The 27,770-nt window shown below is 39.6% G+C and overlaps 2 protein-coding genes across 8 annotated transcripts in view; one reads left to right on the plus strand and one right to left on the minus strand.

Moving 5' to 3' along the window:
• Positions 1–27,770, minus strand: part of macrod2 (mono-ADP ribosylhydrolase 2) — a 1,240,168-nt gene that overhangs the window by 1,035,819 nt on the left and 176,579 nt on the right. The gene's annotated exons all lie outside the window — the stretch shown is intronic.
• Positions 26,217–26,998, plus strand: LOC134350142 (high mobility group protein B2-like). 6 transcript variants are annotated; one of them, XM_063055093.1, is made up of 2 exons: positions 26,217–26,881; positions 26,939–26,998. In XM_063055093.1, exons 1-2 carry the CDS (start codon positions 26,351–26,353, stop codon positions 26,996–26,998), a joined length of 591 nt encoding a protein of 196 aa, XP_062911163.1. In that variant the 5' UTR covers positions 26,217–26,350. The 6 variants fall into 6 exon arrangements, with proteins under 6 accessions (XP_062911163.1, XP_062911164.1, XP_062911160.1 ...); XM_063055094.1 differs by having other exon boundaries at positions 26,951–26,998; XM_063055090.1 differs by having other exon boundaries at positions 26,217–26,854; positions 26,900–26,998.

A 27,770-nucleotide genomic window follows, 5' to 3' on the forward strand; every position in this document is an offset into this window, starting at 1 on the left:
CCAGTGTAGCTTTTCCAAGGATTGATCATCTTTCTAAAGCTTGCTGCGCTCAGAATTGGATGCAAAACAGCTGCAATATTACAACATTAGATTCAGGCTTCTGCCTACTGCTGTTGGTACTTGTACTTCCATCTCATTTCCAACCCAAGCGTTTATGGTATTAATCAGCACAGCTACATTTAAGGTACTTCAAGGATTGAAAATATCAAAATGGAGATTACTTAATTAGCTCCTTGAATACTCACGGTAATAAAACACAAACTGCTGACTACAAATTAGACTTGTATCCACTTGTACTGTCATCTGGAGGCTCATCATGATGCAGAAGATATGAAAGGAAAATGCTCAAAATACTTCATCATGCTTCCCAAAAGAAAGACTATTTCAAGGTTATTTTCAATTATGTAGGCAAGAATACAGGAATTCAGATAAAAACTATTTCTTATTCACCAGTTTCTATTTTCACAGTAAATTCAAGGCATATTTAAGCATGTGGACAAAACCAAGGCAGATACCACTCAAGGTCCATCCCCTTAGCCAATTTTTTTTGTATCAGCTTTGATTTCATAGTGTTTAGTGTTACTACGGATTAAGCTGCTGACTTCATGAATCAGATTCAGTTTATCACTTCTGCCAATTGTAATGAAGGCAAAATAAATGTTTGCCTACCTGGTCCAAGTACAGTCAATCTTTGGCAGTGACTGAATCTGTTAAATTGGACCCAAAAGGATGCGAGTGATTGAAATGAGATTACGATTATTTCAGATTTTAAAAAACAATTTCATGATTCACCAGGTACATCTATCTTGCATGAAGAGATATTTGAGAGAAATCTGACATTCTTGCATTATTTGGCACCGCACAATAGATAATTCACTGGTACTACAAGCTATCTAAATACTAATACATGAAGCCATTTAGGAGCTTAAGCAATATCAAATACTTTATATTTAGTTATTAAATGGAGAACATTCACTCTCACTGGGACGAGATAGGGAAAATCAAATCTTCTCCAAGCTCATTTTTAAACTTAACAATAACCTTAATAATAATTGATGAATCATTGCTGCTATGATTACCACAGATTCAGCTTTCAATTGGAAATGAGCTTTGGAATATTTGGAAGAACAAGATGAATATTAAATATCTCATTCCTTTCTCTGGGCTAAAAACAAATTCAGTCCTGTCACAAAATCTGCCACAATACAAGTAATTAAAATCAAAGACATTTACCTCCCCTGGCTGCTTTCTGAATTAATATCTCATACCAAGCAGTTAGCAATTTAAAAAAGCAACAAAACACGGGTCATTACCAAGTCATTTTAAACTCCTGTTGGAATTGCTAGGCTTAATTATCAAACCTGTTGTATCAGCAACAAGGCAGGTCTTCCTGTATTACATAAACCATGTGTTTAATAAAACTGTTGATTTACACACTAACTTCATACTTTATTCTGACTAATAAAGTCAGAAATACCTTTTGGATATAATAATTATAGTTCAAAAGAAAGCACTTTTGTTTATACATAAATAAAATAGGAGATAGCAGGTGGTAGGTGGGGTGCTGAGATGGTTGAAGGGAAGTAATTTTATCTGTCTGCACTGAGTGTTTTCACGCAGATGCAGGCAACGTTCAGTTTACAGCTATCAAATTATTTCTCCTGGAGAAAAGAGAAACAATGGACAAGCACCAGGTGCTCAAACGGGACCAAGTTGCTGATAAAATGAATACAAACTCATTGTTCAGATGGAAAGGTTAAAGACAGAATTGGAAAATTTCACACACACGATAAAAAATATTTTGTCCCTAAATTGTGCCACACTGGAAAATACTTAAATGAAAGACAAGAATCACCTTGGTTATAAGCGTATTCCTTTAATAACAGCTGGACAGATAGCACTGCAATACACAAGGCAAATAATAAAGCTCAAAAAATAAAAATGCAAAAGGGATGTGACAATCTAATTTTGTCTGGAATATGATACTGTGTTTGAATTTGAAGTTTGTCTTTGTTAGGGAAAAATGGCAAATTGGCATTGTATTTTTTAATGTTTGATTGCCTGCAGGCAACATCACAGCCTTCGTCCAAACAAACCAAATAACTAAACTCTAAATGCAAGATAAAAATGATTGCCCTTCACATCAAGGCAGTTTTGATTGAGGGTGCTGTCAAAGAGTTGTACAAAACTGAAGTCAAAGGGAAAATTGCCTACCTCACACAAAGGAAGATATGTCCTTGATGAAGATCCATCATCCCATCTCCAGAACATCACTGCAGGAATTGTACACAAGTGTCCCAAACCCAATCACATTTAGCTGCTTCATCAGTGAACTTCTCACAAGCTCAGAGTGGAAAAATGTGCTAATTATTACACAATTGCATCCCTGATATCTGAAAACAGGAATCACAGCCTCGAACTAAAGGGGCAGGAATTCAGGACAGAGATGAGGAGAAATTTCTTCACCCAGAGAGGAGAGGATCTCTTGAAATTAAAAGTAGAAAATGCTGAAATATTCAGTAGGACAGGATGCATCTAAGAGGAGAAACAGAGGTATTGTCTCAGGTAGAACCAGAATTTTTGCTCTCTTTCACATAGATGCGGTCTGACCTGATTTTCAGTTTTTACTTCAGATTTCCAGTACCTACTTGAATCTTATGTCAAGAGAGTTCTGGACACACAGTAACCAAGAAGGAAATCAATAGATTTTTAAACACTAAGGATCCCATGTGACATGGTGCTGGCAAAAAGATCATATTGAGGTAAAAGATCAACCATAATATTTTAATGTGTCAGAGCAGGCAAGAGGGACCAAATAACCTCTTTCCACTTCAAGCTCTTAAACTCATCTGTTGTCATCATGGCTAATGAATCTTTTAAACTTAAAAATACAAATTCAACATGGTTTTGAACATCCTCTTTAAATGAACAGCTGAATAACATTCCCAAGCAAAATTTTGCAGACCAATTAATCCCGTTAATTTACTCCAAATTTCCAATCAAAGAAAGATGCAACACAGAATACCATTCCTCTTCTTACACCTTTGCCCTTTTGTGCAAACTTATCTATTTATTCTCCATTGCTCTGCAACAGTTTTTCTTTGGTGCTTATCCAATTCCCTTTTGAAAGCTACTGTTGCATCTGTCTCAAACATCCTTAGCTCTGATGTGCAAATAATTAATGCTACACTACAGTTATCTTGGGAAAATTCCTTCATTTTCAAACCAAGTAATGTATTTAAATTGAGCAATGCTCACACTGAAAATCCATGCATTTTTGTTTACTATTTTGGACATAGAACACTGATCCTCTGGTTCACTTGCAAAGCCATTCCATTAACAACGGTTCAGGTAAATTTCATGCCATGGGATCCGCCATTTTATCACAAGACCTGAAGAACTATGGGGATTTCAAACACTTTAACATTTAGTAGGGGTAGCAACCTAATGCATCAAAGCAGCAATAACAAATAAAGGGCTGCTTTGAAGCAAATACTTTCCTGACCTTGCAGTGGAATGCCTTAATTTTTGTAACAGTATTTTATCTATTGATGAGTCTCTGTGAATCCAGGAATGCACACTCAGGAATAAATCAACTCACATTTTAAACTTAAGTGCACGTTAACATTGATTGCTTCTTGTGAAAAGGGCCAGTAATTAGATTGCCAAGCTTACGTTTCAAAGTTATTCCCAACACTTGTGAAATGCTATTCATCTGCTGTGTCTTCCCAAGAGAAATTAAACTCACAGCCACTGTTCCTATAAAAACTAAGTGTGTTACAACAACACCAAGTACTCAATTGCTTTCTGATCCACTGGGCTGCATACATCATGAAAAACGGTTATTTGCATTTAAAGTAAAATGCTTTACCATCAAAATTTTAAAGTACAGCCAATAGAGGAGAGAGGGACTGGCATCCAATGAAACGCACATCAAATGCCCTTAATTCATTAATTATTAATTTTCCTTCTCCTATCGGATATAAAGTAGGTCCAAGTCAGAATACAAATGCAAACTGCTTACTTCTAAATGTGATTCTGTGTGACATATCAGGTGAAGGAGCTGTTAAAATTGAACACAGAAGTTAAAAGTTGCTATGTGTTAGTGCTGACCAGGCAGTAGAAATAAATAACTGGCTTTATCCTTACACATGTTAAAGCTACTGTCAGTAGTTACTCAAGCACAGCGAATTGTTTCTCTGCAACAAAGGAGCAAGACCTCCCACCAAAGAAAACATCCTGAAGGCAGCAGTTTTAGTTAAAACACAACGAGGCTTGTGGCTAAACATTCAACAAGAATCTCTGGCAATTTATGAAAACAAAATAATACCAAGGAATATCTGGAGACTCATACAGAATCACAAAATGATCCATTCATCCTTAGGTCCCTGTAGCAGCTCTTTGCAAAGGTCATCCAACCAATTCCTCTCATTGAATATACAAGAGTATAGCACAGGAACAGGCCCCGCAGCCCACAATCTAATCAAATTAGTAATCAAATTGGCAACCTTCCCGATCACATCTGCCTACACAACGACCATATCCTTCCATTTTCCTCCCATTCATGTCCCTATGTAAATGTCTCTTAAAAGTTTCTCATGTTTTTGCCTCCATCAACACTCCAGGCACCCAGCACTCGCTGTGTGAAAGAAAATCTTGCCCCTCACATCTCCTTTGAAATTACCCCCTCTCACCTTAAATGTTCTCTGGTATTATACATTTCAATCTTGGGAAAAAGATACTGTCTGTTTGCTCTATCTTTGCCTCCCATAACCCTATAAACCTCTGTCAGATCTCCCCCTTGGCCTCTGCTGCTCCAGAGAAAACCTAAGTTTGTCCAGCATCCTATTATAACACATGTCCTCTAATGCCTTCTGCACCCTCTGATATGCTCTTCTGCACCCTTTCCAAAGCCTCAACATACTTCCCATGGTGAGGCAACCAGAACTGTATGCAATACTCCAGTTGCTGACTAATAAAGCAGCAACATAACTTCTAGACTTTTGAATTCAATGCCTCTATTAATAAAGGCAAACATTACACATGCCTTCTTAAGCACCTGTGTCACCATTTTCAGGGAGATGTGAATTTCGTCTCCAAGATCCCTCTACTCATCTACACTGCCAAGGGTCTTCCCCTTAACAGTGACCTGCCTCTTTACATTTGACCTACCAAGGTGCAACACTTCACACCTGGCCAGGTGAAACTCCATCTGCCATTTCTCTGCCCATGTCTGCAACTGATCTATATCCGATTATATTCTTTTGCCAGTCTTCTATGCTATCCACAACACCACCAAGCTTTATATCATCTGCAAACACATTTTCATCCAGGTCATTTATATACATCACAAACAATACAGGTCTCAGTACAGATCCCAGTGGAACACCACTAGTGACAGACCTCCTGCTAGAATCAGTCCCGCTGTCTTCTATGGGCAAGCCAGTTGGCCAATTCACCATGAGCAACTTATAGATGAGCCTCCTATGAGAGACCTTGTCAAATGCCTTACTAAAATCCATGTAAAGGACATCCACAGCTCTACTTTTATCACTCTTGTCATCTCATCAAAAACCCCAATCAAGTTAGTAAGACATTACCTGCCCCAGGATGGCTCTCACTAATTAGGCCATGGTTTTCCAAATGCTCATAAATCCTATCCCTAATAATCCTCCCCAATAACTTCCCTACCACTTGAGTAATCGTCTCCAGGATTAACTCTGGTTCCCTTTTTGAATAATGGAACAACATTAGCTACTCCCAGGACCTCACCTGTGGCTAGAGAGGACACAAGGATATTGGTCAAGGCCCTAGCAATCTCTTCTCTTACCTCTCTCAATAACCAAGGGTATATCTCATCAGACCCCTGGGGATTTAGCCACCTTAATGCTCTTGAAGAGACCCAACAGAACCTCCTCCTTTACTTCGAAATACCCAAGCATATGAATACACTCAGCATTGATTCTCAAGGACTCTGTTTGATTCTACCTTCCTAAGCTTTACATAATTTTCCCTTTTTCTTCTCCACTAAATTCATCACTTCTCTCAACATCCAGAGTCATAGAGAAGTACAGCACAGAAACAGGCCTTTCAGCCCATCTAGTCCGTGCTGAAACCATTTAAACTACCTACTTCCATTGGCCTGCACCAGGATCATAGCCTCTATACCCCAATCATTCATGTACCGATTCAGACTTCTCTTAAACCTTGAGATTAAGCTCACATACATGACTTGTGCTGGCAGCTCATTATACACTCTCAAAACCCTCTGACTGAGAAGTTTCCCTTCATGTTCCACTTAAACTTTTCACCTTTCACCCTTAACCCAAGACCTCTGGTTCCAATCTCACCCCAACCTCAGTGGAAAATACCTACTTGCATTAACCCTATCTATACCCCTGCATTTCATATACTTCTATCAAATATCCTCTCAATCTTCTACGTTCTAAGGACTACAGTCCTAACCTACTCAGTCTTTCCTTACAACTCAGGTCTTCCAGACCCAGCAACACCCTCACAAATTTTCTCTGAACTTCTTCAAACTTGTTTATATCTTTCGCTTACATAGATGACAAAAACTGCATACAATACTCCAAGTTAGGCCAAGTTCCAAGGTTGTCTTATCTTGCTGTTCTTGTCCTCCATTCTGACTGGAAAATCCCTGTCCTGTACTCTTTGTGGTTGATCTTTAAACTTCCTCCTCGTGTTGAATGTGGACTTGCCCAAAAACAGCTGCTCCCAGTTAATTCTCCTTAGTTTCTACCTAATGTTCTCCAATTTAACACATTCCTGTAAACTCCATACTTAATCCTTATCTATAGCTATCTTAGTATTTAATGAGTTGTGGTCACTGTTCTCAAACTACTCTCACTCCCTCACTGAAAGCTCATTCACCTGTTAGGCCCATTCCCCAATACCAGATCAACAGTACAGCCCATTCACTTGCTGGACAATCTACATATTGATTTAAAAATCCCTCCTGGATGCACCTAACAAATTTTGCCCCACCTAAACCATTTACACCAAGAAGGCCACTGTTAAAATAGGCAAGTTGAAATCCCTCATGACAACAATCTTATTAATTTTACAACCTTCCTTAATTTGCCTGCATATCTGTTCCTCAATGTCCCGCTGGGTACTGGGGGTGTTTGTAGTACAGTCCCATCAGAGTGATTGTACTCTTCCTATTTTTGAATTCTATCTATATAGACTCAGTGGACGAGCTCTCCACTATGTCCCTTTTGAGTGCAGCTGTGATATTGTCCCTGATTAGTAGTTCAACTCCACCTTCCCCTTTACCTTCCTCTCTTATCTTTTCTAAAGCATCAAAACCCTGCAATATTTAGTACCCATTCTTGTCCCTCTTTCAACTGAGCCTCTGTAACAGCCACATCATAGCTCCGTGCACTGATCCATGCTCTAAGTTAATCACCTTTACCCATAATACTCTTAGCATTAAAGTACACATCTGTCCTATTGTATCTATTTCTTTGCTCCTGTCTGGTTTTACTGGCCCTGACATCTACCTTCCTCTCCATCCCTGCACTTTCTGACCTGGTGCTCTGGTTCCCAATCCCTGCCAAACTAGTTTAAACCCTCCTGAATAGCACTAGCAAACTTCCTGGCCAGGATATTTGTCCCCCTCCACCTCAGGTACAACTGGTTCTTCTTATACAGGTCACCCTTGCCCAAAAGAGATTCCAATGATCCAACAACCTGAAACCATGCCCCCCGGCATCTCAACGTCAGTAAGACAAAAGACCTGTCTGTGGACTTCAGGAAGGGTAAGACGAAGAAGCACATACCAATCCTCATAGAGAGATTCAAGTACCTCGGTGTCAAGATTTCTGAGGATCTAACCTGGTCCCAGCATATGGATGTAGTTATAAAGAAAGCAAGACAGTGGCTATACTTTATTAGGAGTTTGAAGGGATTTGGCATGTCAACAAATACACTCAAAAACTTCTATAGTTGTACGGTGGAGAACATTCTGACAGGCTGCATCACTCTCTGGTATGGAGGAGCTACTGCACAGGACCGAAAGAAGCTGCAGAAGGTTGTAAATCTAGTCAGCTCCATCTTGGGCACTAGCCTACAAAGTACCCAGGACATCTTTAGGAAGTGGTGTCTCAGAAAGGCAGTGTCCATTTTTCAGGACCTCCAGCACCCAGGGCATGATCTTTTCTCATGGTTACCATCAGGTAGGAGGTACAGAAGCCTGAAGGCACACACTCAGCGATTCAGGAACAGCTTCTTCCCCTCTGCTATCCGATTCCTAAATAGACGCTGAAGCTTTGGACAACACTTCACTTTTTTTAATATACAGTATTTCCACTTCTGCACATTTTAAAAAATCTATTCAATACACGTAATTGATTTACTTTTTTATTTATTGTTATGCTTTTTTTTTTCTTCCTCTCTGCTAGATTATGTATTGTATTGCTGCTGCTAAGTTAACAAATTTCATGTCACATGCCAGTGATAATAAACCTGATTCTGATTCACCAGTTCCTCAGCAACTTATTCATCTATACTATCAATCTATTCCTGCCCTGACTAGCACATGGCACTGCGAGTAATCCAGAGATTACAACCTTGGAGGTTCTGATCTTCAGCTTCTTTTCAAACTCCCGGATTCGCTGCGAAGGGCCCCTCCCCCACTTTTTACCTTTGTCATTGGTGCCAATGTGCACCACGACGTCTGACTGCTCACCCTTCCCCTTCAGAATATTCTGCAGCCACTCGGAGACATCTGTGTCCTAGCACGTGGGAGGCAACACACTATCATGGCTTCTCTGTCATGGCCACAGAATCTCCTGTTCATTCTCCTATCGAGTCTTTGATCACTTAAACTGCCCAACTTTACCCTTCCTCGCTGAGCCCCAGAACTGGCTACAGTGCTGGCCTGGTGGCTGCTGCTGCTTTCTCCTGATAGACCATCCTCCCCCACCCCACCTCTCCCTCCCCCCAGCAGTATCCACTTGTTGCTGAGGGGAATGGCCACGGGAGAACTCTGCACTGACTGCTTAATCCCCTGTCTTCTCCTGATGGCTACCCGTCTATTATCTGAAGCCTGCACTCTGGGTGTGGCCACTTCAGTGGAAGTTTTATCTATGAGGTTTTCAGCTTTCTGGATAGTTTTAAGTACATCCAGTTCCAGTTCCTTGACCTTGTCAGTCATGAACTGAAGTTGGGCACACTTCCTGCAGATGTGGTCATCAGGGGACCATTAGGTATCCTGAAATCTGACATCTCACTGGAAGAGCATTCCAGCACCCTGACTACTCCCCTATCTACACCGAATTCAGGACTAGAGACTTACTGACAACAAAAAAAAATGTTCACCTGCTCTTACCTGTGCCTCCTCTCTGAAACCTTTAAGTTTTGCATTCATCTAGGTCACTTACTCAGCTTCTTTCACCAAGCTCTTTATACCTCTGGCTCTAACTTCTCAAGCCTAAGTTCCAAATCAAAACTAAATGATAACAAATGACTCAGAAGCATCCCTAGCCTCCATCTGTTCTCGCCAAACCCTCCCACTCTAACGCTGGTCCACTGCAACAATGTCTGCTCCACTTACATCTCCCTTCTTTTTATTGGCTCAATTGTTCTTTTCAAATGGCTCCTGTCCGTCAACGATGTCGCTCTCTCACTCACTACTTCAAATTACATTTGGCTTTTTGTAGATTCTGTTGTATTTCATTTTTTTTCCTGTAAATGCCTTGTATTTTTGTACATTGTTTTTTATTTATGTATGGCTTTTCAAAGGTATTACTGTATTTCTTTATTTTTCCCTGCAAATGCCACACTGTTTAAAGAACAACATTCACAGACTTTGATCACTTGGTCTCGATTCTCCACTGCTTCAGTCAACTGCTTTCTCTGCTGAACAGCCATAAACACATTCCCAGTTTTGTTCTAAATAACTCTCCCCATATTTTTATTCCAAATTGCCCTTCCAAAAATTGAACACACACGATTATGAAACTCAATATTTATGCCTGTGACGTTTGAGCTTTTGAGACTGGAACAATTAAGTGTAAGGAATAATCTCGCAGAGATACAAGAATTATAAAGTGGTGCAGGAGAAGCTAAATCTATGATCTTACTTTAAGACTTGGTGACACAACTCTGGACCAGCAATACTTACTGGTACGTAGGGTTATTACTTATATACCACAGTGTTTTCATAATCACAGAAAGCAAAGCGTACTTGAACTTAATAGGTATTTATTACTGTCACTCATTAAATGGAGTGAGACATTCAGAAGAATGTGAAGTGACCACATAAAAACATAAGAAGTTCTGAGAGAGATTGACAGGAAAAATATGAAGTTATTCCCAGGAGGAATATTATTAGGTTAGTTATTTTCTTTCAATTTTATATAGCGTAAAAACAAGTCTGTGCTGATCAACGAGCATGTGTTTACACTAACCCCCTAGACTAATCACATTTTATTCTTCCCACATTCCCATCAATTCAAACATTTACCCCTCAGACTCAGAGCAATTCACAACAGCTAATTAAACTACCAACCAATGTCTTTTGAACATAGGAGGAAACTGGAACATCTTGGCAGAAACCCATGCAGTCACAGGGAAAATGTGCAAGCACCATGCCAGAGGTCAGTATCAAATTGAGCCACCTTCCAAGTGTTAAAAGTCTTTCAAATTCCTTACTAAAATGGGTGTGACTGTGCAATTGTTGTGTATATTAAAGAGTGAAGAATAGATTTTTGAGCACAAATGCATCAAAGGCGGCAAAATTCAGGCAGGAAACTACACTTTATCATAATCTTGCTGAATGGTTCCAGAGGATGTAAAGTCCACTCTAATTTGTTATTTTTATGTTATCGTGGAAAACACTATCTTAATACAATTTGCTGTTTAGCATTCTGGTTGCAGAATATCACTGAAGATATAACTGCACTGATTACACCGGTAGAGATTATTGTTTCATAGTGCTGGAGCAATCCAATATTTCAAAAGATATATCCCTATTGCAATCTCAAGGGATTACTGGTGGGACTAAGACAACACAAGGAATAAGGATTGCATGTGTCTGCAGTTAATGGTTCAGTTTATTCATTATACATTTGTAAAACATTCACTAAAGTAAGTAATAAATTAAGACCTGAACATAATGTAGACTACATTATCCAAAATTAAATTCATTGAGTGCTTAAGACTACAGGGATAAAAGTTTAAAAGGAGTGAGACTATACATAGCTCTTTCTTGCATTTGTTCATAAAGATAAATAAGTCTACTTAAATTAATAGAAAATTAAAACATTGATTTTTAATTAATCAAATGTCTGAATATAGAAAGGTGCCAGAAAAAGGCCAGCAATATCAAGAAAAATCTCACCCACCCTGCTTATGGACTGTTTAAGACCATTAGGAGCAGAATTAGGCCACAGTCTATCATATCTGCTCTGCCATTTCATCATGGTGAATCCAATTTTCCTCCAATCTCCTGCCTTCTCGCAGTATCCCTTCAGGTTTGTCTCACTCCCATCAGGGAAGAGGCAATGCAGCACCCCTGCCAGAACCACCAGACTCAAAAACTGGTACTTTCCCCAAGCTGTCAGGCAGGACACCACCTCCACACATTAACCCACCCCACAAACCCTACCACCAACACATACTCATCACCTCGGATCACTTTATGTATAGATCTCTCATTCTCTATCTCTGGAGACAGACTGTCCACTGACATCTACTACAAGCCCACTGACTCTCATAACTACCTCAACTATACCTCTTCCCACCCCGCCACATGCAAAAATGCCATTCCCTATTCCCAGTTCCTCCGTCTCCACCGCATCTGCTCCGAGGATGAGATTTTCTGTTCCAGGACATCTCAAATGTTCTCTTTCTTTAAGGATCGTGGTTTCCCATCTGCTGTCATCAATGATGCCCTCACCCGCATCTCCTCCATTTCCCGCACTTCGGCTCTCACCCCATCTTCCCGCCACCACAACAGGGACAGTGTTCTCCTTGTCCTCACCCACCACCCCACTAGCCTCCGGATCCAGCACATTATCCTCAGCAACTTCCGCCACCTTCAACAGGACCCCACCACTAAGCACATGTTTCCCTCTCCACCCCTCTCTGCTTTCCGCAGGGATCGGTCCCTCCGCGACTCCCTTATCCACATGTCCCTCCCCATGGATCTCTCACCCGGCACTTATCCCTGTAAGCACAAGTCCTACACCTGTCCCTACACCTCCTCTCTTGCCACCATTCAGGGCCCCAAATAGTACTTCCAAGTAAGGCAACACTTCACTTGTGAGTCTATTGGGGTCATCTATTGCATCTGGTGCTCCCGGTGCGGCCTCCTCTACATTAGTGAAACCCGACGCAGATTGGGGGACCGCTTCGTCAAGCACCTCCACTCCGTCCGCCAAAACAGACAGGATCTCCCAGTAGCCTCTTCAACTCTGCTTCCCACTCCGATTCGGATATGTCCATACATGGCCTCCTCTACTGCCATGATGAGGCTAAACTCAGGTTGGAGGAGCAATGCCTCATATACTGTCTAGGTAGTCTCCAGCCCCTTGGTATGAACATAGAATTCTCCAACTTCCGGTAACTCCCTCCCCCTCCCTTCCCCTATCCCTATTTCACTCTGCCCCCTCCCCCAGCTGCCTATCACCTCCCTCATGGTTCCGCCTCCTTCTACTACCCATTGTGTTTTCCCCTATTCCTTCTTCACCTTTCCTGCCTATCACCGCCCTGCCTCCCCTCCCACACCCCTTTATCTTTCCCCTTACTGGTTTTTCACCTGGAACCTACCAGCCTTCTCCTTCCAACCCTCCTCCCACCTTCTTTATAGGGCCTCTGCCCCTTCCCCCTACAGTCCTGACGAAGGGTTCCGGCCCGAAACGTCAACCGATCTTTTCCACAGATGCTGCCCGACCTGCTGAATTCCTCCAGCGTGTTGTGAGTGTTGCTTTGACCCCAGCATCTGCAGATTATTTTGTGTTTATGTATAGACTGTTACTTATACATTGTATTTTATAAGATTGATTTAGTATTTATATTTGTTGTGTTTTTATTGTGTTCTTTACTATACTGTGTTTTTATGCTGCATCGGATCCTTAGTTTCAACCCAATCATTTCATTCTCCTTTACAATTGTGTACTGAAGAATGACAATAAACAATCTCAGACATCCCACCCTGCAAAACTCATTTCAGTGAGGTAGCACCATCAATTTGTGGGAGACTCTCGGAACTTCCAGGAGAGGTGGGATGTCTGCAATAGAGTAGTTCCTTAGCAGCTAGCCAGCTAGTTTAAATAATGTTAGCTATGCTAATGAACGAATGACAACTGTTAAACTCATCTCAACATGTCTTTTACAGTCTTAACCCACCATGGGCAATAGAAAAATCACGGTTGCAAACAGAGCAGCGAGCAACACTGTCATTATTTTTGACCCCTTTAGGCAGGGGTACACTTTAGGGTAGTCTGGGGTGACGTACATTTTATTTTTTTTGGAACACTCCCTTGGGGGTGGGTGGGTGGGTGGAGGTCTCTTTCTCTCTCAAAAAAATTGATTTCCGGGATATTGTATATAATTTGCGGGCATCAGGGAGCCACTATTAATATGCAGGAGACTCCCAGAACTACTGGGAGAGGTGGGATGTCTGCAATCTTTATTCTTAAAAATCTTGTTACCTTCACTCTTCCAGAACTGACTATCCACTTACTCCTTTAAATCTTTGACTCTCTCTTCCCAAATCTCTTCGTCACATCAGCAGGAAGGAACCATCGTTTTTACAGAGCCTCGTCTAGCTGTGAGATTCTTTACATTGTTGTTAGGCACGCAAGTTTGTAAAATAGGCTCATCAATGCATGTTCACATTATATAAATACAGAAAATTGGAAAGGAAGCAAGAAGGCTAGACAGATGGATGAACAGATTTACATTTTTGGATGCCCTTTACTATAATCACCATTGCATCGCAAAGTCTGCACAGCAGAGTCCTGTAAATAATATGAAGACCACCAGGAAAAACTTTTTTAATGATACTAACTGAAAGCTAAACATAGGCCAAGAAAGAGGCCAGTTCTTCAGAACGTTATCAGGCAATCACATGTATCCACCTTCAAATGCAGAAGGTTTCAGGTCAATGATTCATCCAAAAACACCACTGACAGTGCAGCACTCAATACACGCCTAACGTTCAATTTTACAGTTTTACGCTAAAATCTTTGTGATGGGATTGCAACACCGAAACCTGTGTCTCAGAAGCAAGAAAGTCTAGTTTTACAGTTGGTTGCCATGAATCAGATGGCACAGAAATCCATGTACTATAATAGCTGAATTTTTTTCCCAGTGAGTTCTGGATGGTGCAGAACATGAAAATAAAAATCCCACATGTACTGATCTTAAATGCAGATAAATCCCCTTTGCTTGTCGATAGAGCCTTCTATCATTTATTTAACAGCATACTGTTTGCATTATTCAAGTAACTGTAAGTGTCCATAGAAACCAGTTAAATCTCCTGTTGGAGTTCCCAGCAGCAGATTGTGGGACGGCAAAAAGAGGCAGTTAGCTGAAAAAGGCAAGATTCAGTGAACTGGTTAAATTCCTATTCTGTCAACAATGTACATTTTATGGGAAGAAAAGAAAGAAGTAAAACTGAGTTCTCAAAAAGAGATTCGAATGTCAAGATAGTTTGTTGTGTCAAATAGCTCTTATTCCTGTGTGAGATCTTAAAAAATTGCAAGCTTTGTACAAACATGCATAATTTATCATTTCCAAGTCTTAGATCTGCATTGCATGTCATGTTTTTAAGCAAGCCATGTTTTCAAAAAGCTGCAGCTTTGCTAATGATTAAAAAGGAAACACTATCCCATAAGCAAAGGATGGATTCTATATTGACGTTTTTCATGTTACAGGTTCTTTCCCTATTCAGCTGAAGTGCCGTAATAACAGATGACAAAAATACAATACATTTATTGAATCCCTTCTCAATGTTACTTCAGAAAAACGCCATGCAGGACATCACAAAGCCAACAGAAAGCACAAAGCTGGGCTAAAGTGGAAAGGGTTACCAGTGCTAACCAAGAACTCAGAAAGAAGTTGGATTCTTGGAAAGGGTCTTAAAAGAGATAAGGTTTTGGAAGAGTTTTAAAGAGAATTCTGGAAAGTGGAATCCAGGCAGCTAAAGGCCCAGCTGTCAATTGTACAGTGAGCTACAATGTTCTCTGTTCAACGTTGTCAAAGATTACACAGATAGTGCAGTAGGCCATGTAGCAGCAGCATAAATGCAAAATTGGAGCAAAAGGATTTCAATGGCCGAGGTCATCCACTCTGAGCCCAAGCAGAGTGTTCGCTACAGACAGGCTTTGGAGTCCATGTTATCAATCATCACAGGTAAGTCCAGAAAATATTCAAAAAACTCTACATTTACAAGACGAGACTATCAAGCATAACACAGGTTGACAAAACCTTGCTTCTTAATAAAATAGACCACAGTTTACGTAGAGTTGGATTAAGAAAATCACATTAATTTCACTGTGAACACAGCAAAGAATTCAAAAGGTTAAATTATCAAAAGATATTATCCAAACTAGGTTTATAGTTCATGGAATTAAGAAGCTCAAGTGTTAATTAAATCAAGCAGGATAGTCAGGGTGTGAATATTCCTGCTAGTTAGAGACATGCAGAGAACTCTTTCAAGAATGAAATTCCAAGGTGCATCTTTACACAGAAATTAGGAGAGATTTAGGACCTGTACCCCCACACATCTGTTTATCCTGTGTATATTGCTAATTTTTAAAAGCTATTTATCCATCAAAATTGCAAATGTATATTGGACAAAAATTGGAATATTAAGGAGTTATGTCACAATGAACTCATTGAATGTTGACGCAGACGAGACAGAATTGACAGTCTTAAAGGCAATTTATTTCCTAAAAAAAGAAAAACTTACTGAAGAATTTGTGTTGACTCATTACTTTGCATTGTTACAATATCTCACAAAATCCTATTTTAAGATGTCTATCAAAAATTTAGATATAATATTACACTTTCTTTATTGCTAATTTACCATACTTATGTGAAAAGTACTTCACAGATTGTTGTATAAACACATGTAAGCATATAAATCAGATGAGTCCTAACTATCAAATCCTGACAGCAAAATCAGATAAACCAGTTTGAAAGAGTTATAATGCTCCAAGAATTCTGGTTTCAGGGGAAGTAACAGATGAGGGTGAAAAAAAGCACAATCATTGTCACAGCCTGACTGGATGACTCATGCCAAGTGTTGTTAGCACACCACTTCACACGCACGGCTCGGCTCAGTAACACCTTTCATCCCATTTTGTCAACCATATCCTTAATGCTTGCTACTTCAGCAGAAATGAAAAAAGTTGTTTACAACTTCAATTTGAAAAGGGCAAAGAAACAAAGTCCTGCTTGAAGCTTCAATTTTATGGCATGTAAATATTTAAATTTCAAAAGGAAAAGAATACCACAGACTATGTTGGAGCTCGACAAGAAGCATGTGAAATTTAACACTATCTTCTCAAATGACTAAAGTTAAAGTATGAACAACACATAGAAGATTCTTTCAAAAAACAAAATAAACCCAATAAGTAGTCTACGGAGGATTCAAAGCTCAGAGATCATAAAGACAAAGAGGACTACCGATGTTAGAATTTAAAACAAAAAAAACAGAATGCTGTTAGAACTCGGGGAGTCAAGCAGCATTTGTGGAAGCAAAGGGTGCAAGTCAATATTTTTGGGACCTAGCAATAAATATAAGACAGACAGCAATATGACCCAGGCAAACCTCTTTACCACAGGTATGATATAAACGGTAAGCTTACTCTCATGGAGCAGTGAAGATACATTTAGAGCAACGCAAGTGATGGTACATAGAACAGAAAGAGACTGAAGGATACGCTGACAAAGATGGGTGTAGAATGGGTAGCAGTTCAAGTGAAACATAAACATTGGCACAACTAGTTAGCCTAATGCACCCTTCATCAAGGACCCCATCGTTCAGGTCATGCTCTCTTCTCACTGCTGCCATCACAGGAAGGAAGTAGAGGAGCCTCAGGACCCATGCTGCTAGCTTAGGAACAGTTATTACCCCTCAGCCATCAGGCTCTTGAACCCGAGGGGATAACTTCACTCACCCCAACACTGAATTGTTCCCACAGCCTACTGTTCTCACTTTCAACTACTCTTCTACTGTTCTTGATGTGTATTGTTTGTTTATTTATTTATTATTAGCACTGTTATTACATTGGTTGTTTGGCCATCCTGTGTGCAGTTTTTCATTGATTCTATTGTGTTTCTTTGTATTCACTGTGAATTGCCCGCGAAAAAAAAAGAATCTCAGGGTAGTATATAGTGACATATATGTACTTTGATAATAAATTTACTTTGAACTTTGATGGGTCTGTTCCTCATGACAAATTAAGTAGTTCCAATTCTTTTTTTAATATAAATAATCGCAAAATTGAAGCAAAAAGTATAACATGCAGTTCATCACTTAACAAAATGGAGCAACAGTCCTCATTCAAATCCACTGTCATAAGGATCATTACAGAAAATCTTTCCTCCCAAATGTAATAAGCATTTGCAACAGTTCATCTCTGTGCAACAGGTGAACACACATCATAGAAAAAAAGTCTCTGCCTTATTATTTAGTACATTATGGCAGCTTATGGCAAGGTTTGCACACCATCGCAGACTTCAAAGCTAGGTGCAATGGTGCTGACAACATCGCTGCGTCTCTCCCAGATGAGTTAAATCTTTTTTACGCTTGGTTCGATGTCACCAACACTGAGCCCCTGAGGAGAGTCGCTGAAGCGGCCTGTACCTTAGTCATCTCTGAAGCTGAAGTACACAGGTGTTTCCAACGAGTGGACAGTCGGAAGGCTGTTGCAAAGTTGGCACAATGGTGTCAAGAAAACAACCTCTCCCTCAATGTTGCAAAAACAAAGGAGCTGGTTGTGGACTACAGGACGAATGGAGACAGGCTAACCCCTATTGACATCAATGGATCTGGGATAGAGAGGGTGAACAGTTTTAAATTCCTCAGCATGCACATCATCGAGGATCTTACGTGGTCTGTACATACCGGTTCTGTGGTGAAAAAAGCACAACGGTGCCTCTTTCAACTCAGACGGTTGAAGAAGTTTGGCATGAATCCCCCGATCCTAAGCACTTTTTAAGGGGGCACAAATGAGAGCATCCTGACTGGCTGCATCACTGCCTGGTACGGGAACTGTACTTCCCTTAATTGTAGGACTCTGCAAAGAGTGGTGTGGACAGCCCAGCACATCTGTAGATGGGAACTTCCCACTATTCAGGATATTTAGAGAGAAAGGTGCATAAAAAGGGCCCAAAAGATCACTGGGGACCCGAGATACCCCATTGACAAACTGTTTCAGCTGCTACCATCTGGGAAACGGTACCATAGTATAAAAACCAGGACCAACAGGCTCTGGGACAGCTTCTTCCTCGAGACCATCAGACTGATTAATTCATGCTGATACAATTGTTTTTCTATGCTATATTGACTGTCTTGTTGTACATACTATTTATTACAAGTTACCATAAGTAGCACACTGTGCATTTAGACAGAGACGTAACGTAAAGTTTTTACTCCTCGTGTATGTGAAGGACAAGTAAGAAAGTCAATTCAATTCACTGTTATTGCACATTGGTACATTATTATTGTGTATTATTTTATTCTGTACTTTATTACAGTATTAGTTAAGTCTGCAAACTGCTAAGTATGTTTTTAAATGTTATTGCTGTAATGAAAGAATTTCCCACTTGGGATCAATAAAGTAATTATTAGCATTATTATTGACTCTAAAATTTCTTCATTTATTTGGCAAAATAAAAACCCGAGACTGGGTAAAATACATTTACAGAAAGCTAAGAGAGATGGAGGCTTAGCATTACCTAATTTTAGATTTTATTATTGGGCAATTAATATTCGACATATGAAATTCTGGTTACTTGACCAGGATATACTATCCATTCCTAAATGGGTAGCATTGGAATTACAATCTGTTCAGGGTTATATACTTGGCTCTATTTTAGGTTCCTCTCTTCCTTTTGATTTGAAACGCCTTAAACAGGTGTCTAACCCGATAGTTAAATATACCTTACGTATTTGGTTTCAATTCAGAAAATTTTTTGACCTTAATCAATTTGGGTTAGCGATTCCTATTTTAGGTAACATATTTTTTCCTCCCTCTTTTACGGATCGTGCTTTTCAAATTTGGAAGACTAAGGGTATTTCACGGTTTTTGGATTTATTTTTAGATGGTTCCCTTATGTCTTTTGAACAATTATCTAATAAATATAACTTATCAAGAATACATTTTTTTAGATATCTACAAGTTAGAAATTTCCTAAGTACTATACTTTCTTCCTTTCCAATGCTTCCTCCTACATACATTTTAGATACTATAATTAACCTTAATCCATGTCAGAAAGGTGCATCGGCTATGATTTATAATATTATTATGAAACTTAGGAAAGCTCCATTTGATAAGATTAGGGTAGATTGGGAACAGGAATTGGGGTTTATCATTTCCGTGGATGACTGGGGGCAGATTTTACAATTAGTCAATACTTCCTCTATTTGTGCTAAACATTCCCTAATTCAATTTAAAGTTGTTCATAGAGCACATATGTCCAAAGATAAGTTAGCGCGCTTTTATTCTCATATTAATCCTTTTTGTGATAGATGTCCGGGGCAGATAGCCTCTTTAACTCATATGTTTTGGTCTTGCCCTACTCTGGAAACTTTTTGGAGAGACATTTTTAATATTATCTCCAAGGTATTGAATATAGATATCTCTCCTCACCCTATTACTGCTATCTTTGGACTACCTAAAATTTCCAGTAATCTTTCCCCTTCAGCCCGTAGAATGATTGCATTTCTTACTTTAATGGCGAAAAGATGTATCTTACAACATTGGAAAGAGCTTAATGCTCCAACTACCTTTTTTTGGTTTTCTCAGACGATATTATGCTTGAATTTGGAGAAAATTAGAAGTAATCTTTATGACTCCTCATTTAAATTTGAACAGACCTGGAGATCTTTTATTCAATATTTTCATTTAATGTAATATATACCCTTCTTGTTTTTTTTTACTGTTTTTAATGGAGGCCGGGATTGAGGACGTGATTTTAAGTTTTTTAACTCTGTTTGGTTTCAAGTTAGCCCATTGCTTTGCTTTGCTTTTAGTTAGTTGCACGGTGGGTTTTTTTTGGGTTTTTTTTTTCCTTTTCTCTATTGATATATATATAAAAATTAGTATACTATTATGTTACCTTGGTACGTTATGTTTAAATTACATTGTTTGTAGTATTTTTTTTGTATTAATATCTTCTGTAATTTTATTATATTCTAACAGTGTATTAGTGCCTATATGGCTTACCTTTTTGTATACTTATTCAATAAAAAGATTTAAAAAGTAAGAAAGAAAGCATTATTATTAAACACAAAAACATACTGCAGGACACAAACATAACGCCGGAGGAACTCAGCAAGTCAGTCATAATCTATGAAGGGGAATAAACAATCAACACTTTGGGTCAAGACCCTTCACTGGGACCTTCACCAGTACAGCCTTCCTCTGCCTTCACTGCCATTGTGATGTGTCATCATCTTCCACCAGTCCACCACTGAGGTCTTGGTTGGACCACTCTTTGTCTGGAACCTCCTCCCTTGGCCTTACTACCATGGGTGACCCTACCAGATGGCTAAGCACCCTTTGGCATTGCTCTTGGGATCTCAGGAACTCACAAACCCCTCCACCATGACAAGGTGATGATCCTCAGAGAAAACCACAATAATACAGGCATGCTAAACAATAAAAACAACATGCAGGAGTCAGAGCAAATTAATCACAAACCATCTGATCAGACTGACTTCTGCAGTTTCACCATATCTAATCCTGGTGGAAAACTAAATTGCTAATAGGAGACAGCTCTAAAAATATCATCCTCTTCAATGACAGCAAGGTCCACCATGTGAATAGGGAAGGTTGAAGCATTTACAACCACATTCAGCAAAAAGTGCTGAATAGATTCTACAACTTGGTTTCTTCCACAGATCTTCGCTATCACTGCAGCCAGTCTTCAATAAGTTCAATTCAATCCCCATGATATCAAGAGCTAGCTGAGCGTATTGGTTACAGCAAAGACAGTACCAGTCAACATCCCAGCCCTAACACTGAACCAGCTGTGCCTCCAGTCAAAGTGAAAAATCACCCTGATATGTGCTATTCACAAAAGCAAGACAAATTCAATCCAACTAATTGCTATTTAATTGATTGCCTTGCAGTCATCAAAGTGATGGAAGCTGCTGTCAACAGTGCAACTCAGCAATCACCCACCCACCATTGTTCAATTTTGCTTCAGCCAGGACTACTCACTTCACCTCATCGTTGTGAATGATTACACAAAAGTACAATTCCATTCACAGCTCCTGATCAAACCCCCCAGCCCTAATATATTGGGTGTGACCACCAACAAAAACTCCTGCATCAGCCACATCAATACCCTGGTAACAAAAGAAGGTTTGAAGTTTGGTATCTTGGAGCACATGACTAGTTTTTGAGTCCCAAAAGCCATTCACTATCAGGAGCATGATTAAATACTCCACATTTCTGACATTTCCTACCATTTACCCTATCTATGCCATTCATATTCACAAGGGCAACAAAGAAAAAATGCTGGATCATCGATATCACCCAATTTCCCCAAATGAGTTTAAAAAACACAGCTGCTTTGAGTAGAAACACATTCAGAAAGTGACAAATAGGTTTTATTGACATACTGACTCTCTGGTATCTCACTATATTGAAGAATCACAAAATGGACAAGCCAATCTTATTAACCTCTGCTTTAACAGGAGTTAAGTACCTCAACCATCACAGCTCAGGGCAAATATGGATTAAAATCACATGTCAGTAGAATGAAATATCAGGATATTTCAAGGAGGCTTTGAATTTATACAAATGAAAAGACTAAGGGCAAATTAATATGGTTGTTCATCACTTACAATTAGAAATTTGGAATGATAGCAGCATGGAAGGTTACATCATTTCATAATTACATCACATCTGTGACCGTTCAATGTAAGAGCAATCCAGCTGGACACACTTATGTACTCTCTTCATTTAGCACTGAAAAATGCTTTTGTTTTAGATGCTTGTCCAGTTCTTTTTTGCATGCTCCAATCGAATATGCCTCTTCATGTTATACTGTTAGAAACTACACATACAATCCGACATTACCAGCCAAATATCAAAGAACCTCTTCTAATTGTAATGATACCTCAAAAAAGGCAAAGGGTATCTTAAAAGTGGTAATAGTATGACAGATACATGACCAAAAATTCAAGTGGCAGTGTAAGTTGCCGTTACTGAGTTATGTAAGTAGTTTTCATAAAATGCTGACATATAACATAAAAACATCCAAGGTATACAGCATCAGGACATATAGTATATGGTCACTGTACAAATATTACCATATTTAATTTGTGCCTATTGAAAATCATGCTTCTAAAATAGTTTTTCTCCAAATCCAGTATTTCTTTCATTTCCATTGTTTGTGTAAGGCACTTAAAATCTCCTGCTTCTAATACAAAAATGAGCCAAGATGCTTTCATCCGGAAACAGAACAATGCTGTCTTGCTCTCAAAACAGAGTTGTTAAGCTGACCAAGTACAAATTTGCTCTACCTTGTCAAATAAAAAAAATGCAAGAAACATATTGCAAAGTCTATTTTATTTCAAATGAATGTGTAACAAAGTGCAATGTCATATGTTTAAAACTAGTTCTCTGCTCTCCAATGTACTTATGGTCTGCTCCAAAATCTAGGTTTAAATGAAATATCTCATTACTAATGAGCAAATGAACTTCTAAATGGGATCATCTGAGTTAATGGTTTTACTTAAGGATGTGGACACTTTGACCATTACTAATTGCCCATCTACATCATATACTCTTATTTCTTAAGGCAAAGGCAGCACCACATTGTGTTACATTGGGTGAGAAGTTTCTGGAATTAGACACAGTGATGATGAAGGAATTTCCAAGTCTAGATGGTGTGGAAGTTGTGTTGTTCCTATTGGGTGTATATTTGTTGAATGAAGTAAGACTTTAAATGATGACTTGATTTTGCCCAAGTCAGGAAAAAAAGTTAACATTTAAAATGTTACAGAGTTCACCTGGTCCTTTTCTGGCATGTATAAATGTGAATACACACAAAATATTTTGTAAGATGTGCAGCATCAAAAACAAAATTGGGTTGGCTGTAAGCAAACAGATGTTTTTTTCCAAAAAACAAAAAAATTAACTTTACAAAGTGGGAACTTTCTAAACTTTGGAACTAATTCTTTCCAGGCAATTTTATAGTTCATGCCAGTCACTAATTAGTTGCTCCAAAATGCACTCCATTTAGAATATGTGGCTCCAGGCTTTAACAGCAGCTGCAAAATAAAATAAATTGCTGAGAAACGCAATACATTTCCAAATTTTACATCCCACGAGAATGTGATTGCACGTTACAATCACAAAAGGCAGCAAAGTAAAAGCGAAGTCAATTTACAGCAATAAGGCTAAATGATATTAAATGAACAAGAAATTTTGATACCAAAATGATCAGAATACATCAAATGAAATATAGATATTATTGGACAGGCTCACTTTGAGACTTCTCCCATGACTGAGTGACTAACAATATGCGCTAGTATTTAAATAGGATGGATTCCCAAGAACAATTCTCCTGCAAAATTTGACACTGAGTCATGCAAACAGATTTAAGCAAGCAAAAGCTTGCTCAAAGAGCTTAGTTTTAAAGAGGGTCTTAAAAGAAGGATTGAGAGATAGAGGCTGAGGTATTAGAGAGTGAATACCAAAGCAATGAGTCTGATGCAGAGAAGTGCCTACTGATGATGGAATGGAGAATACTGGGGATGCACAGAGGCTCATTTTTCAATCTCCTGATCACATATATATCAAGCAGTACAATCTCTGTCATCCTAGGTTTGTGTGACTTGCACTAACCGCAGCAGATACAGTAGCTCAAACTTCTAAATAATTACAACCAATGACATTTCTGCAAAATGCCCCCTGATCTATAGTTAAATACTGACCATTGCAGAATACTATCCACTGTGGATATCACTGTGGAAGATCAATTATTTACTAATCAATTATTAATTATTTTATGCTACTTTTGACATTAAACCACTTTTTAATCCAGCTACTTCCCTATTTGCGACATCAAGTTTTCTTAACCTTTTTTTTGTGTGATGGTATTTTGTCAACTGTGCCACTTAACATAGAACATAGAATAGTACAGCACAGTAGAGGTCCTTCGGCCCACAATGTTGTGCCGACCCTCAAACCCTGCATCCCATATAAGCCCCCACCTTAATTTCCTCCATATACCTGTCTAGTAGTCTCTTAAACTTCACTAGTGTATCTGCCTCCACCACTGACTCAGGCAGTGCATTCCAAGCACCAACCACTCTCTGAGTAAAAAACCTTCCTCTAATATCCCCCTTGAACTTCCCACCCCTTACCTTAAAGCCATGTCCTCTCGTATTGAGCAGTGGTGCCCTGGGGAAGAGGCGCTGGCTATCCACTCTATCTATTCCTCTTATTATCTTGTACACTTCTATCATGTCTCCTCTCATCCTCCTTCTCTCCAAAGAGTAAAGCCCTAGCTCCCTTAATCTCTGATCAATATGCATACTTTCTAAACCAGACAGCATCCTGGTAAATCTCCTCTGTACCCTTTCCAATGCTTCCACATCCTTCCTATAGTGAGGCGACCAGAACCGGACACAGTACTCCAAGCGTGGCCTAACCAGAGTTTTATAAAGCTGCATCATTACCTCGCGACTCTTAAACTCTATCCCTCGACTTATGAAAGCTAACACCCCATAAGCTTTCTTAACTACCCTATCTACCTGTGAGGCAACTTTCAGGGATCTGTAGACATGTACCTCCAGATCCCTCTGCCCCTCCACACTACCAAGTATCCTGCCATTTACTTTGTACTCTGCCTTGGAGTTTGTCCTTCCAAAGTGTACCATCTCACACTTGTCCGGGTTGAACTCCATCTGCCATTTCTCAGCCCACTTCTGCATCCTATCAATGTCTCTCTGCAATCTTCGACAATCCTCTACACTATCTGCAATACCACCAACCTTTGTGTCGTCTGAAAACTTGCCAACCCACCCTTCTACCCCCACATCCAGGTCGTTAACAAAAATCACAAGTAGAGGTTCCAGAACAGATCCTTATGGGACACCACTAGTCACAACCCTCCAATCCGAATGTACTCCCTCCACCACGAGCCTCTGTCTTCTGCAGGCAAGCCAATTCTGAATCCCCCTGGCCAAACTTTTCTCAATCTTCCTCATCACAATGCTAATTCTCACTCCAAGCTCATTTCCCACTTGAGTGGAACAAATATCAAGGACTAATGTGAAACTATTCAATCTACACAGACAGCATTTAGGAATAAAAAAGGGAGGTCATTTTGATGCAGGCCCCCTTACAGTCAACAGGTAATAGAAGATACAAAGGTAGACTGTGAAAATATGTAAAAGCAACAGGGTAGTATCAGAAGGGGATTTTATCTTTACTGGTATCAACTCAGATTACCTCAGAACATGGGATTTAGATGAGGAAGAATTCACAAAATGTATTCAAAAGTGTTTTCAGCAGCAGTATGTAGAGTCCTACTTGCCCTTACTTCAGGGTTGATATGTCTGTGGAAGAACCCTTTGGGACAGTGATCACAGTTCGGTAAGATAGTCATGGGTAAATGATCAAGTCCATCCATGAGTTAGAGATTAGACACTAGTCAAGAAAGTTAAGGCATAAAGGATCAGAGGTGTTGGCAAACAGGATCCAAAATTGGCTGAGTGATCAGAGGCAGAGGGCAGTAGTGAATGGGTGTTTTTGAATGGAAATCTGTAATACACTCTATACCATAGGGAATCAGTACTGGGATCTGTGTTAATATATATTTTTCATATGAGAATGTATGAGGTATGATTCACAAGTTTACAGATGATGGAATAATTGAAGGAGTCCTAGATAGTGAAGAATAGGGACATAAATCAGCTAGAAAGTTGGGCAGAGCTGTTACAGGTAGAATCCAGATAAGTGTAACGTAATCACAAACAACAGAAAATCTGCAGATGCTAGAAATCCAAGCAACACACACAAAATGCTGCAGGAACTCAGCAAGCCAGACAGCATCTTTGGAAAAGAGTGCAGTCGATAGTCTATTGTCGCCTCGTGTAGTGTGAGCCTAATACAAACCAATCATGGTTAGAAAAGATCCAAATAAGTCTCAGGGCAAAATGTCCTTGTATGCCTATTTTATGCAGACTTGTCGTGAGGAACACAAGAAGAAACATCCGGAAGCCAGTGTGAACTTTGCAGAGTTTTCAAAGAAATGTTCTGAAAGATGGAAGATCATGTCAAGCAAAAAGAAGGCAAAGTTTGAAGACCTGGTCAAGAATGACAGGGCCCGTTATGATTGGGAGATGAAGAACTATGTTCCTCAAGAGGGGGACAAGAAGAAGAAGAAGGATCCAAGTGCTCCCAAGAGACCACTGTCAGCATTTTTCATTTTCTGCTCTGACAAACGTCCAAAGGTAAAGAGTGAATCCCCTGGAATGTCCATTGGTGACATTGCAAAGAAACTGGGAGAGATGTGGTCCACAGTGCAAACCAAGGATAAGCAAACATACCAGCAAAAGGCATCCAAATTAAAGGAGAAGAATGAAAAGGAAATTGCAGCATATCGTGCCAAACGCAAGAATGATGCTAGGAAGAAACCTGCTGCCAAACCAGCTCAGGCTGCGAAGGAGGAGGAGGAGGAGGAACAGGAGGAGGACAATGAAGAAGAGGAAGAGGAAGAGGAGGAGGAAGAAGAAGAGGAAGAAGATGATGATGAGGATGATGATTAAATAGCAACAGATGTAAAAAAGTTCTTTGTCTAAGCTTGATCTATTTTTCTTTGCGAGGACAGGAAATGTGAATTCATTTGTATCTTGGATCAATTGCTTAGGTGTAAAGAAACTGTACAAAACTGTGTATAGTTAGTGTTGTATTTTTGCACTGTGTAGCCAGGCCCTGTATTGTTTTAGTTGTAAGTAGCTGATTTTTTGGGAGGTCAGATTCTGATACACAGTATAGAGGGCATACAGAGTAAATAGCAGGACCTTAGGAGCCCTGATATACAGTATCATCTTGAGGTACAAATCCATTGATCTCTGAATGTGTGACACAGGTAGACAGAGTAGTGGAAAAGCCATTTGGTGTGCTGCTGTTAGAGGCCATTATGTTGACTTTAAAGACTAGGACACATTTTGCAGTTGTGTAAAACATTAGGTAACCATAGATACTACAGCACAGAAACAGGCCTTTTGGCCCTTCTTGGCTGTGCCGAACCATTTTCTGCCTAGTCCCACTGACCTGCACACGGACCATATCCCTCCATACACCCTCCATCCATGTATCTGTCCAATTTATTCTTAAACGTTAAAAAAGAACCCGCATTTACCACCTCGTCTGGCAGCTCATTCCGTACTCCCACCACCCTCTGTGTGAAGAAGCCCCCCCCCAATGTTCCCTTTAAACTTTTCCCCCCTCACCCTTAACCCATGTCCTCTGGTTTTTTTCTCCCCTTGCCTCAGTGGAAAAGGCCTGCTTGCATTCACTCTATCTATACCCATCATA

This window comes from Mobula hypostoma, chromosome 8 (genome assembly GCF_963921235.1).
Source record: "Mobula hypostoma chromosome 8, sMobHyp1.1, whole genome shotgun sequence".
NCBI lineage: Eukaryota > Metazoa > Chordata > Chondrichthyes > Myliobatiformes > Myliobatidae > Mobula > Mobula hypostoma.

Bases quoted from the DNA above. Each gene is read 5' to 3' on its own strand.
- LOC134350142 (XM_063055089.1), top strand. From the start codon at position 26,351: ATGGTTAGAAAAGATCCAAATAAGTCTCAGGGCAAAATGTCCTTGTAT.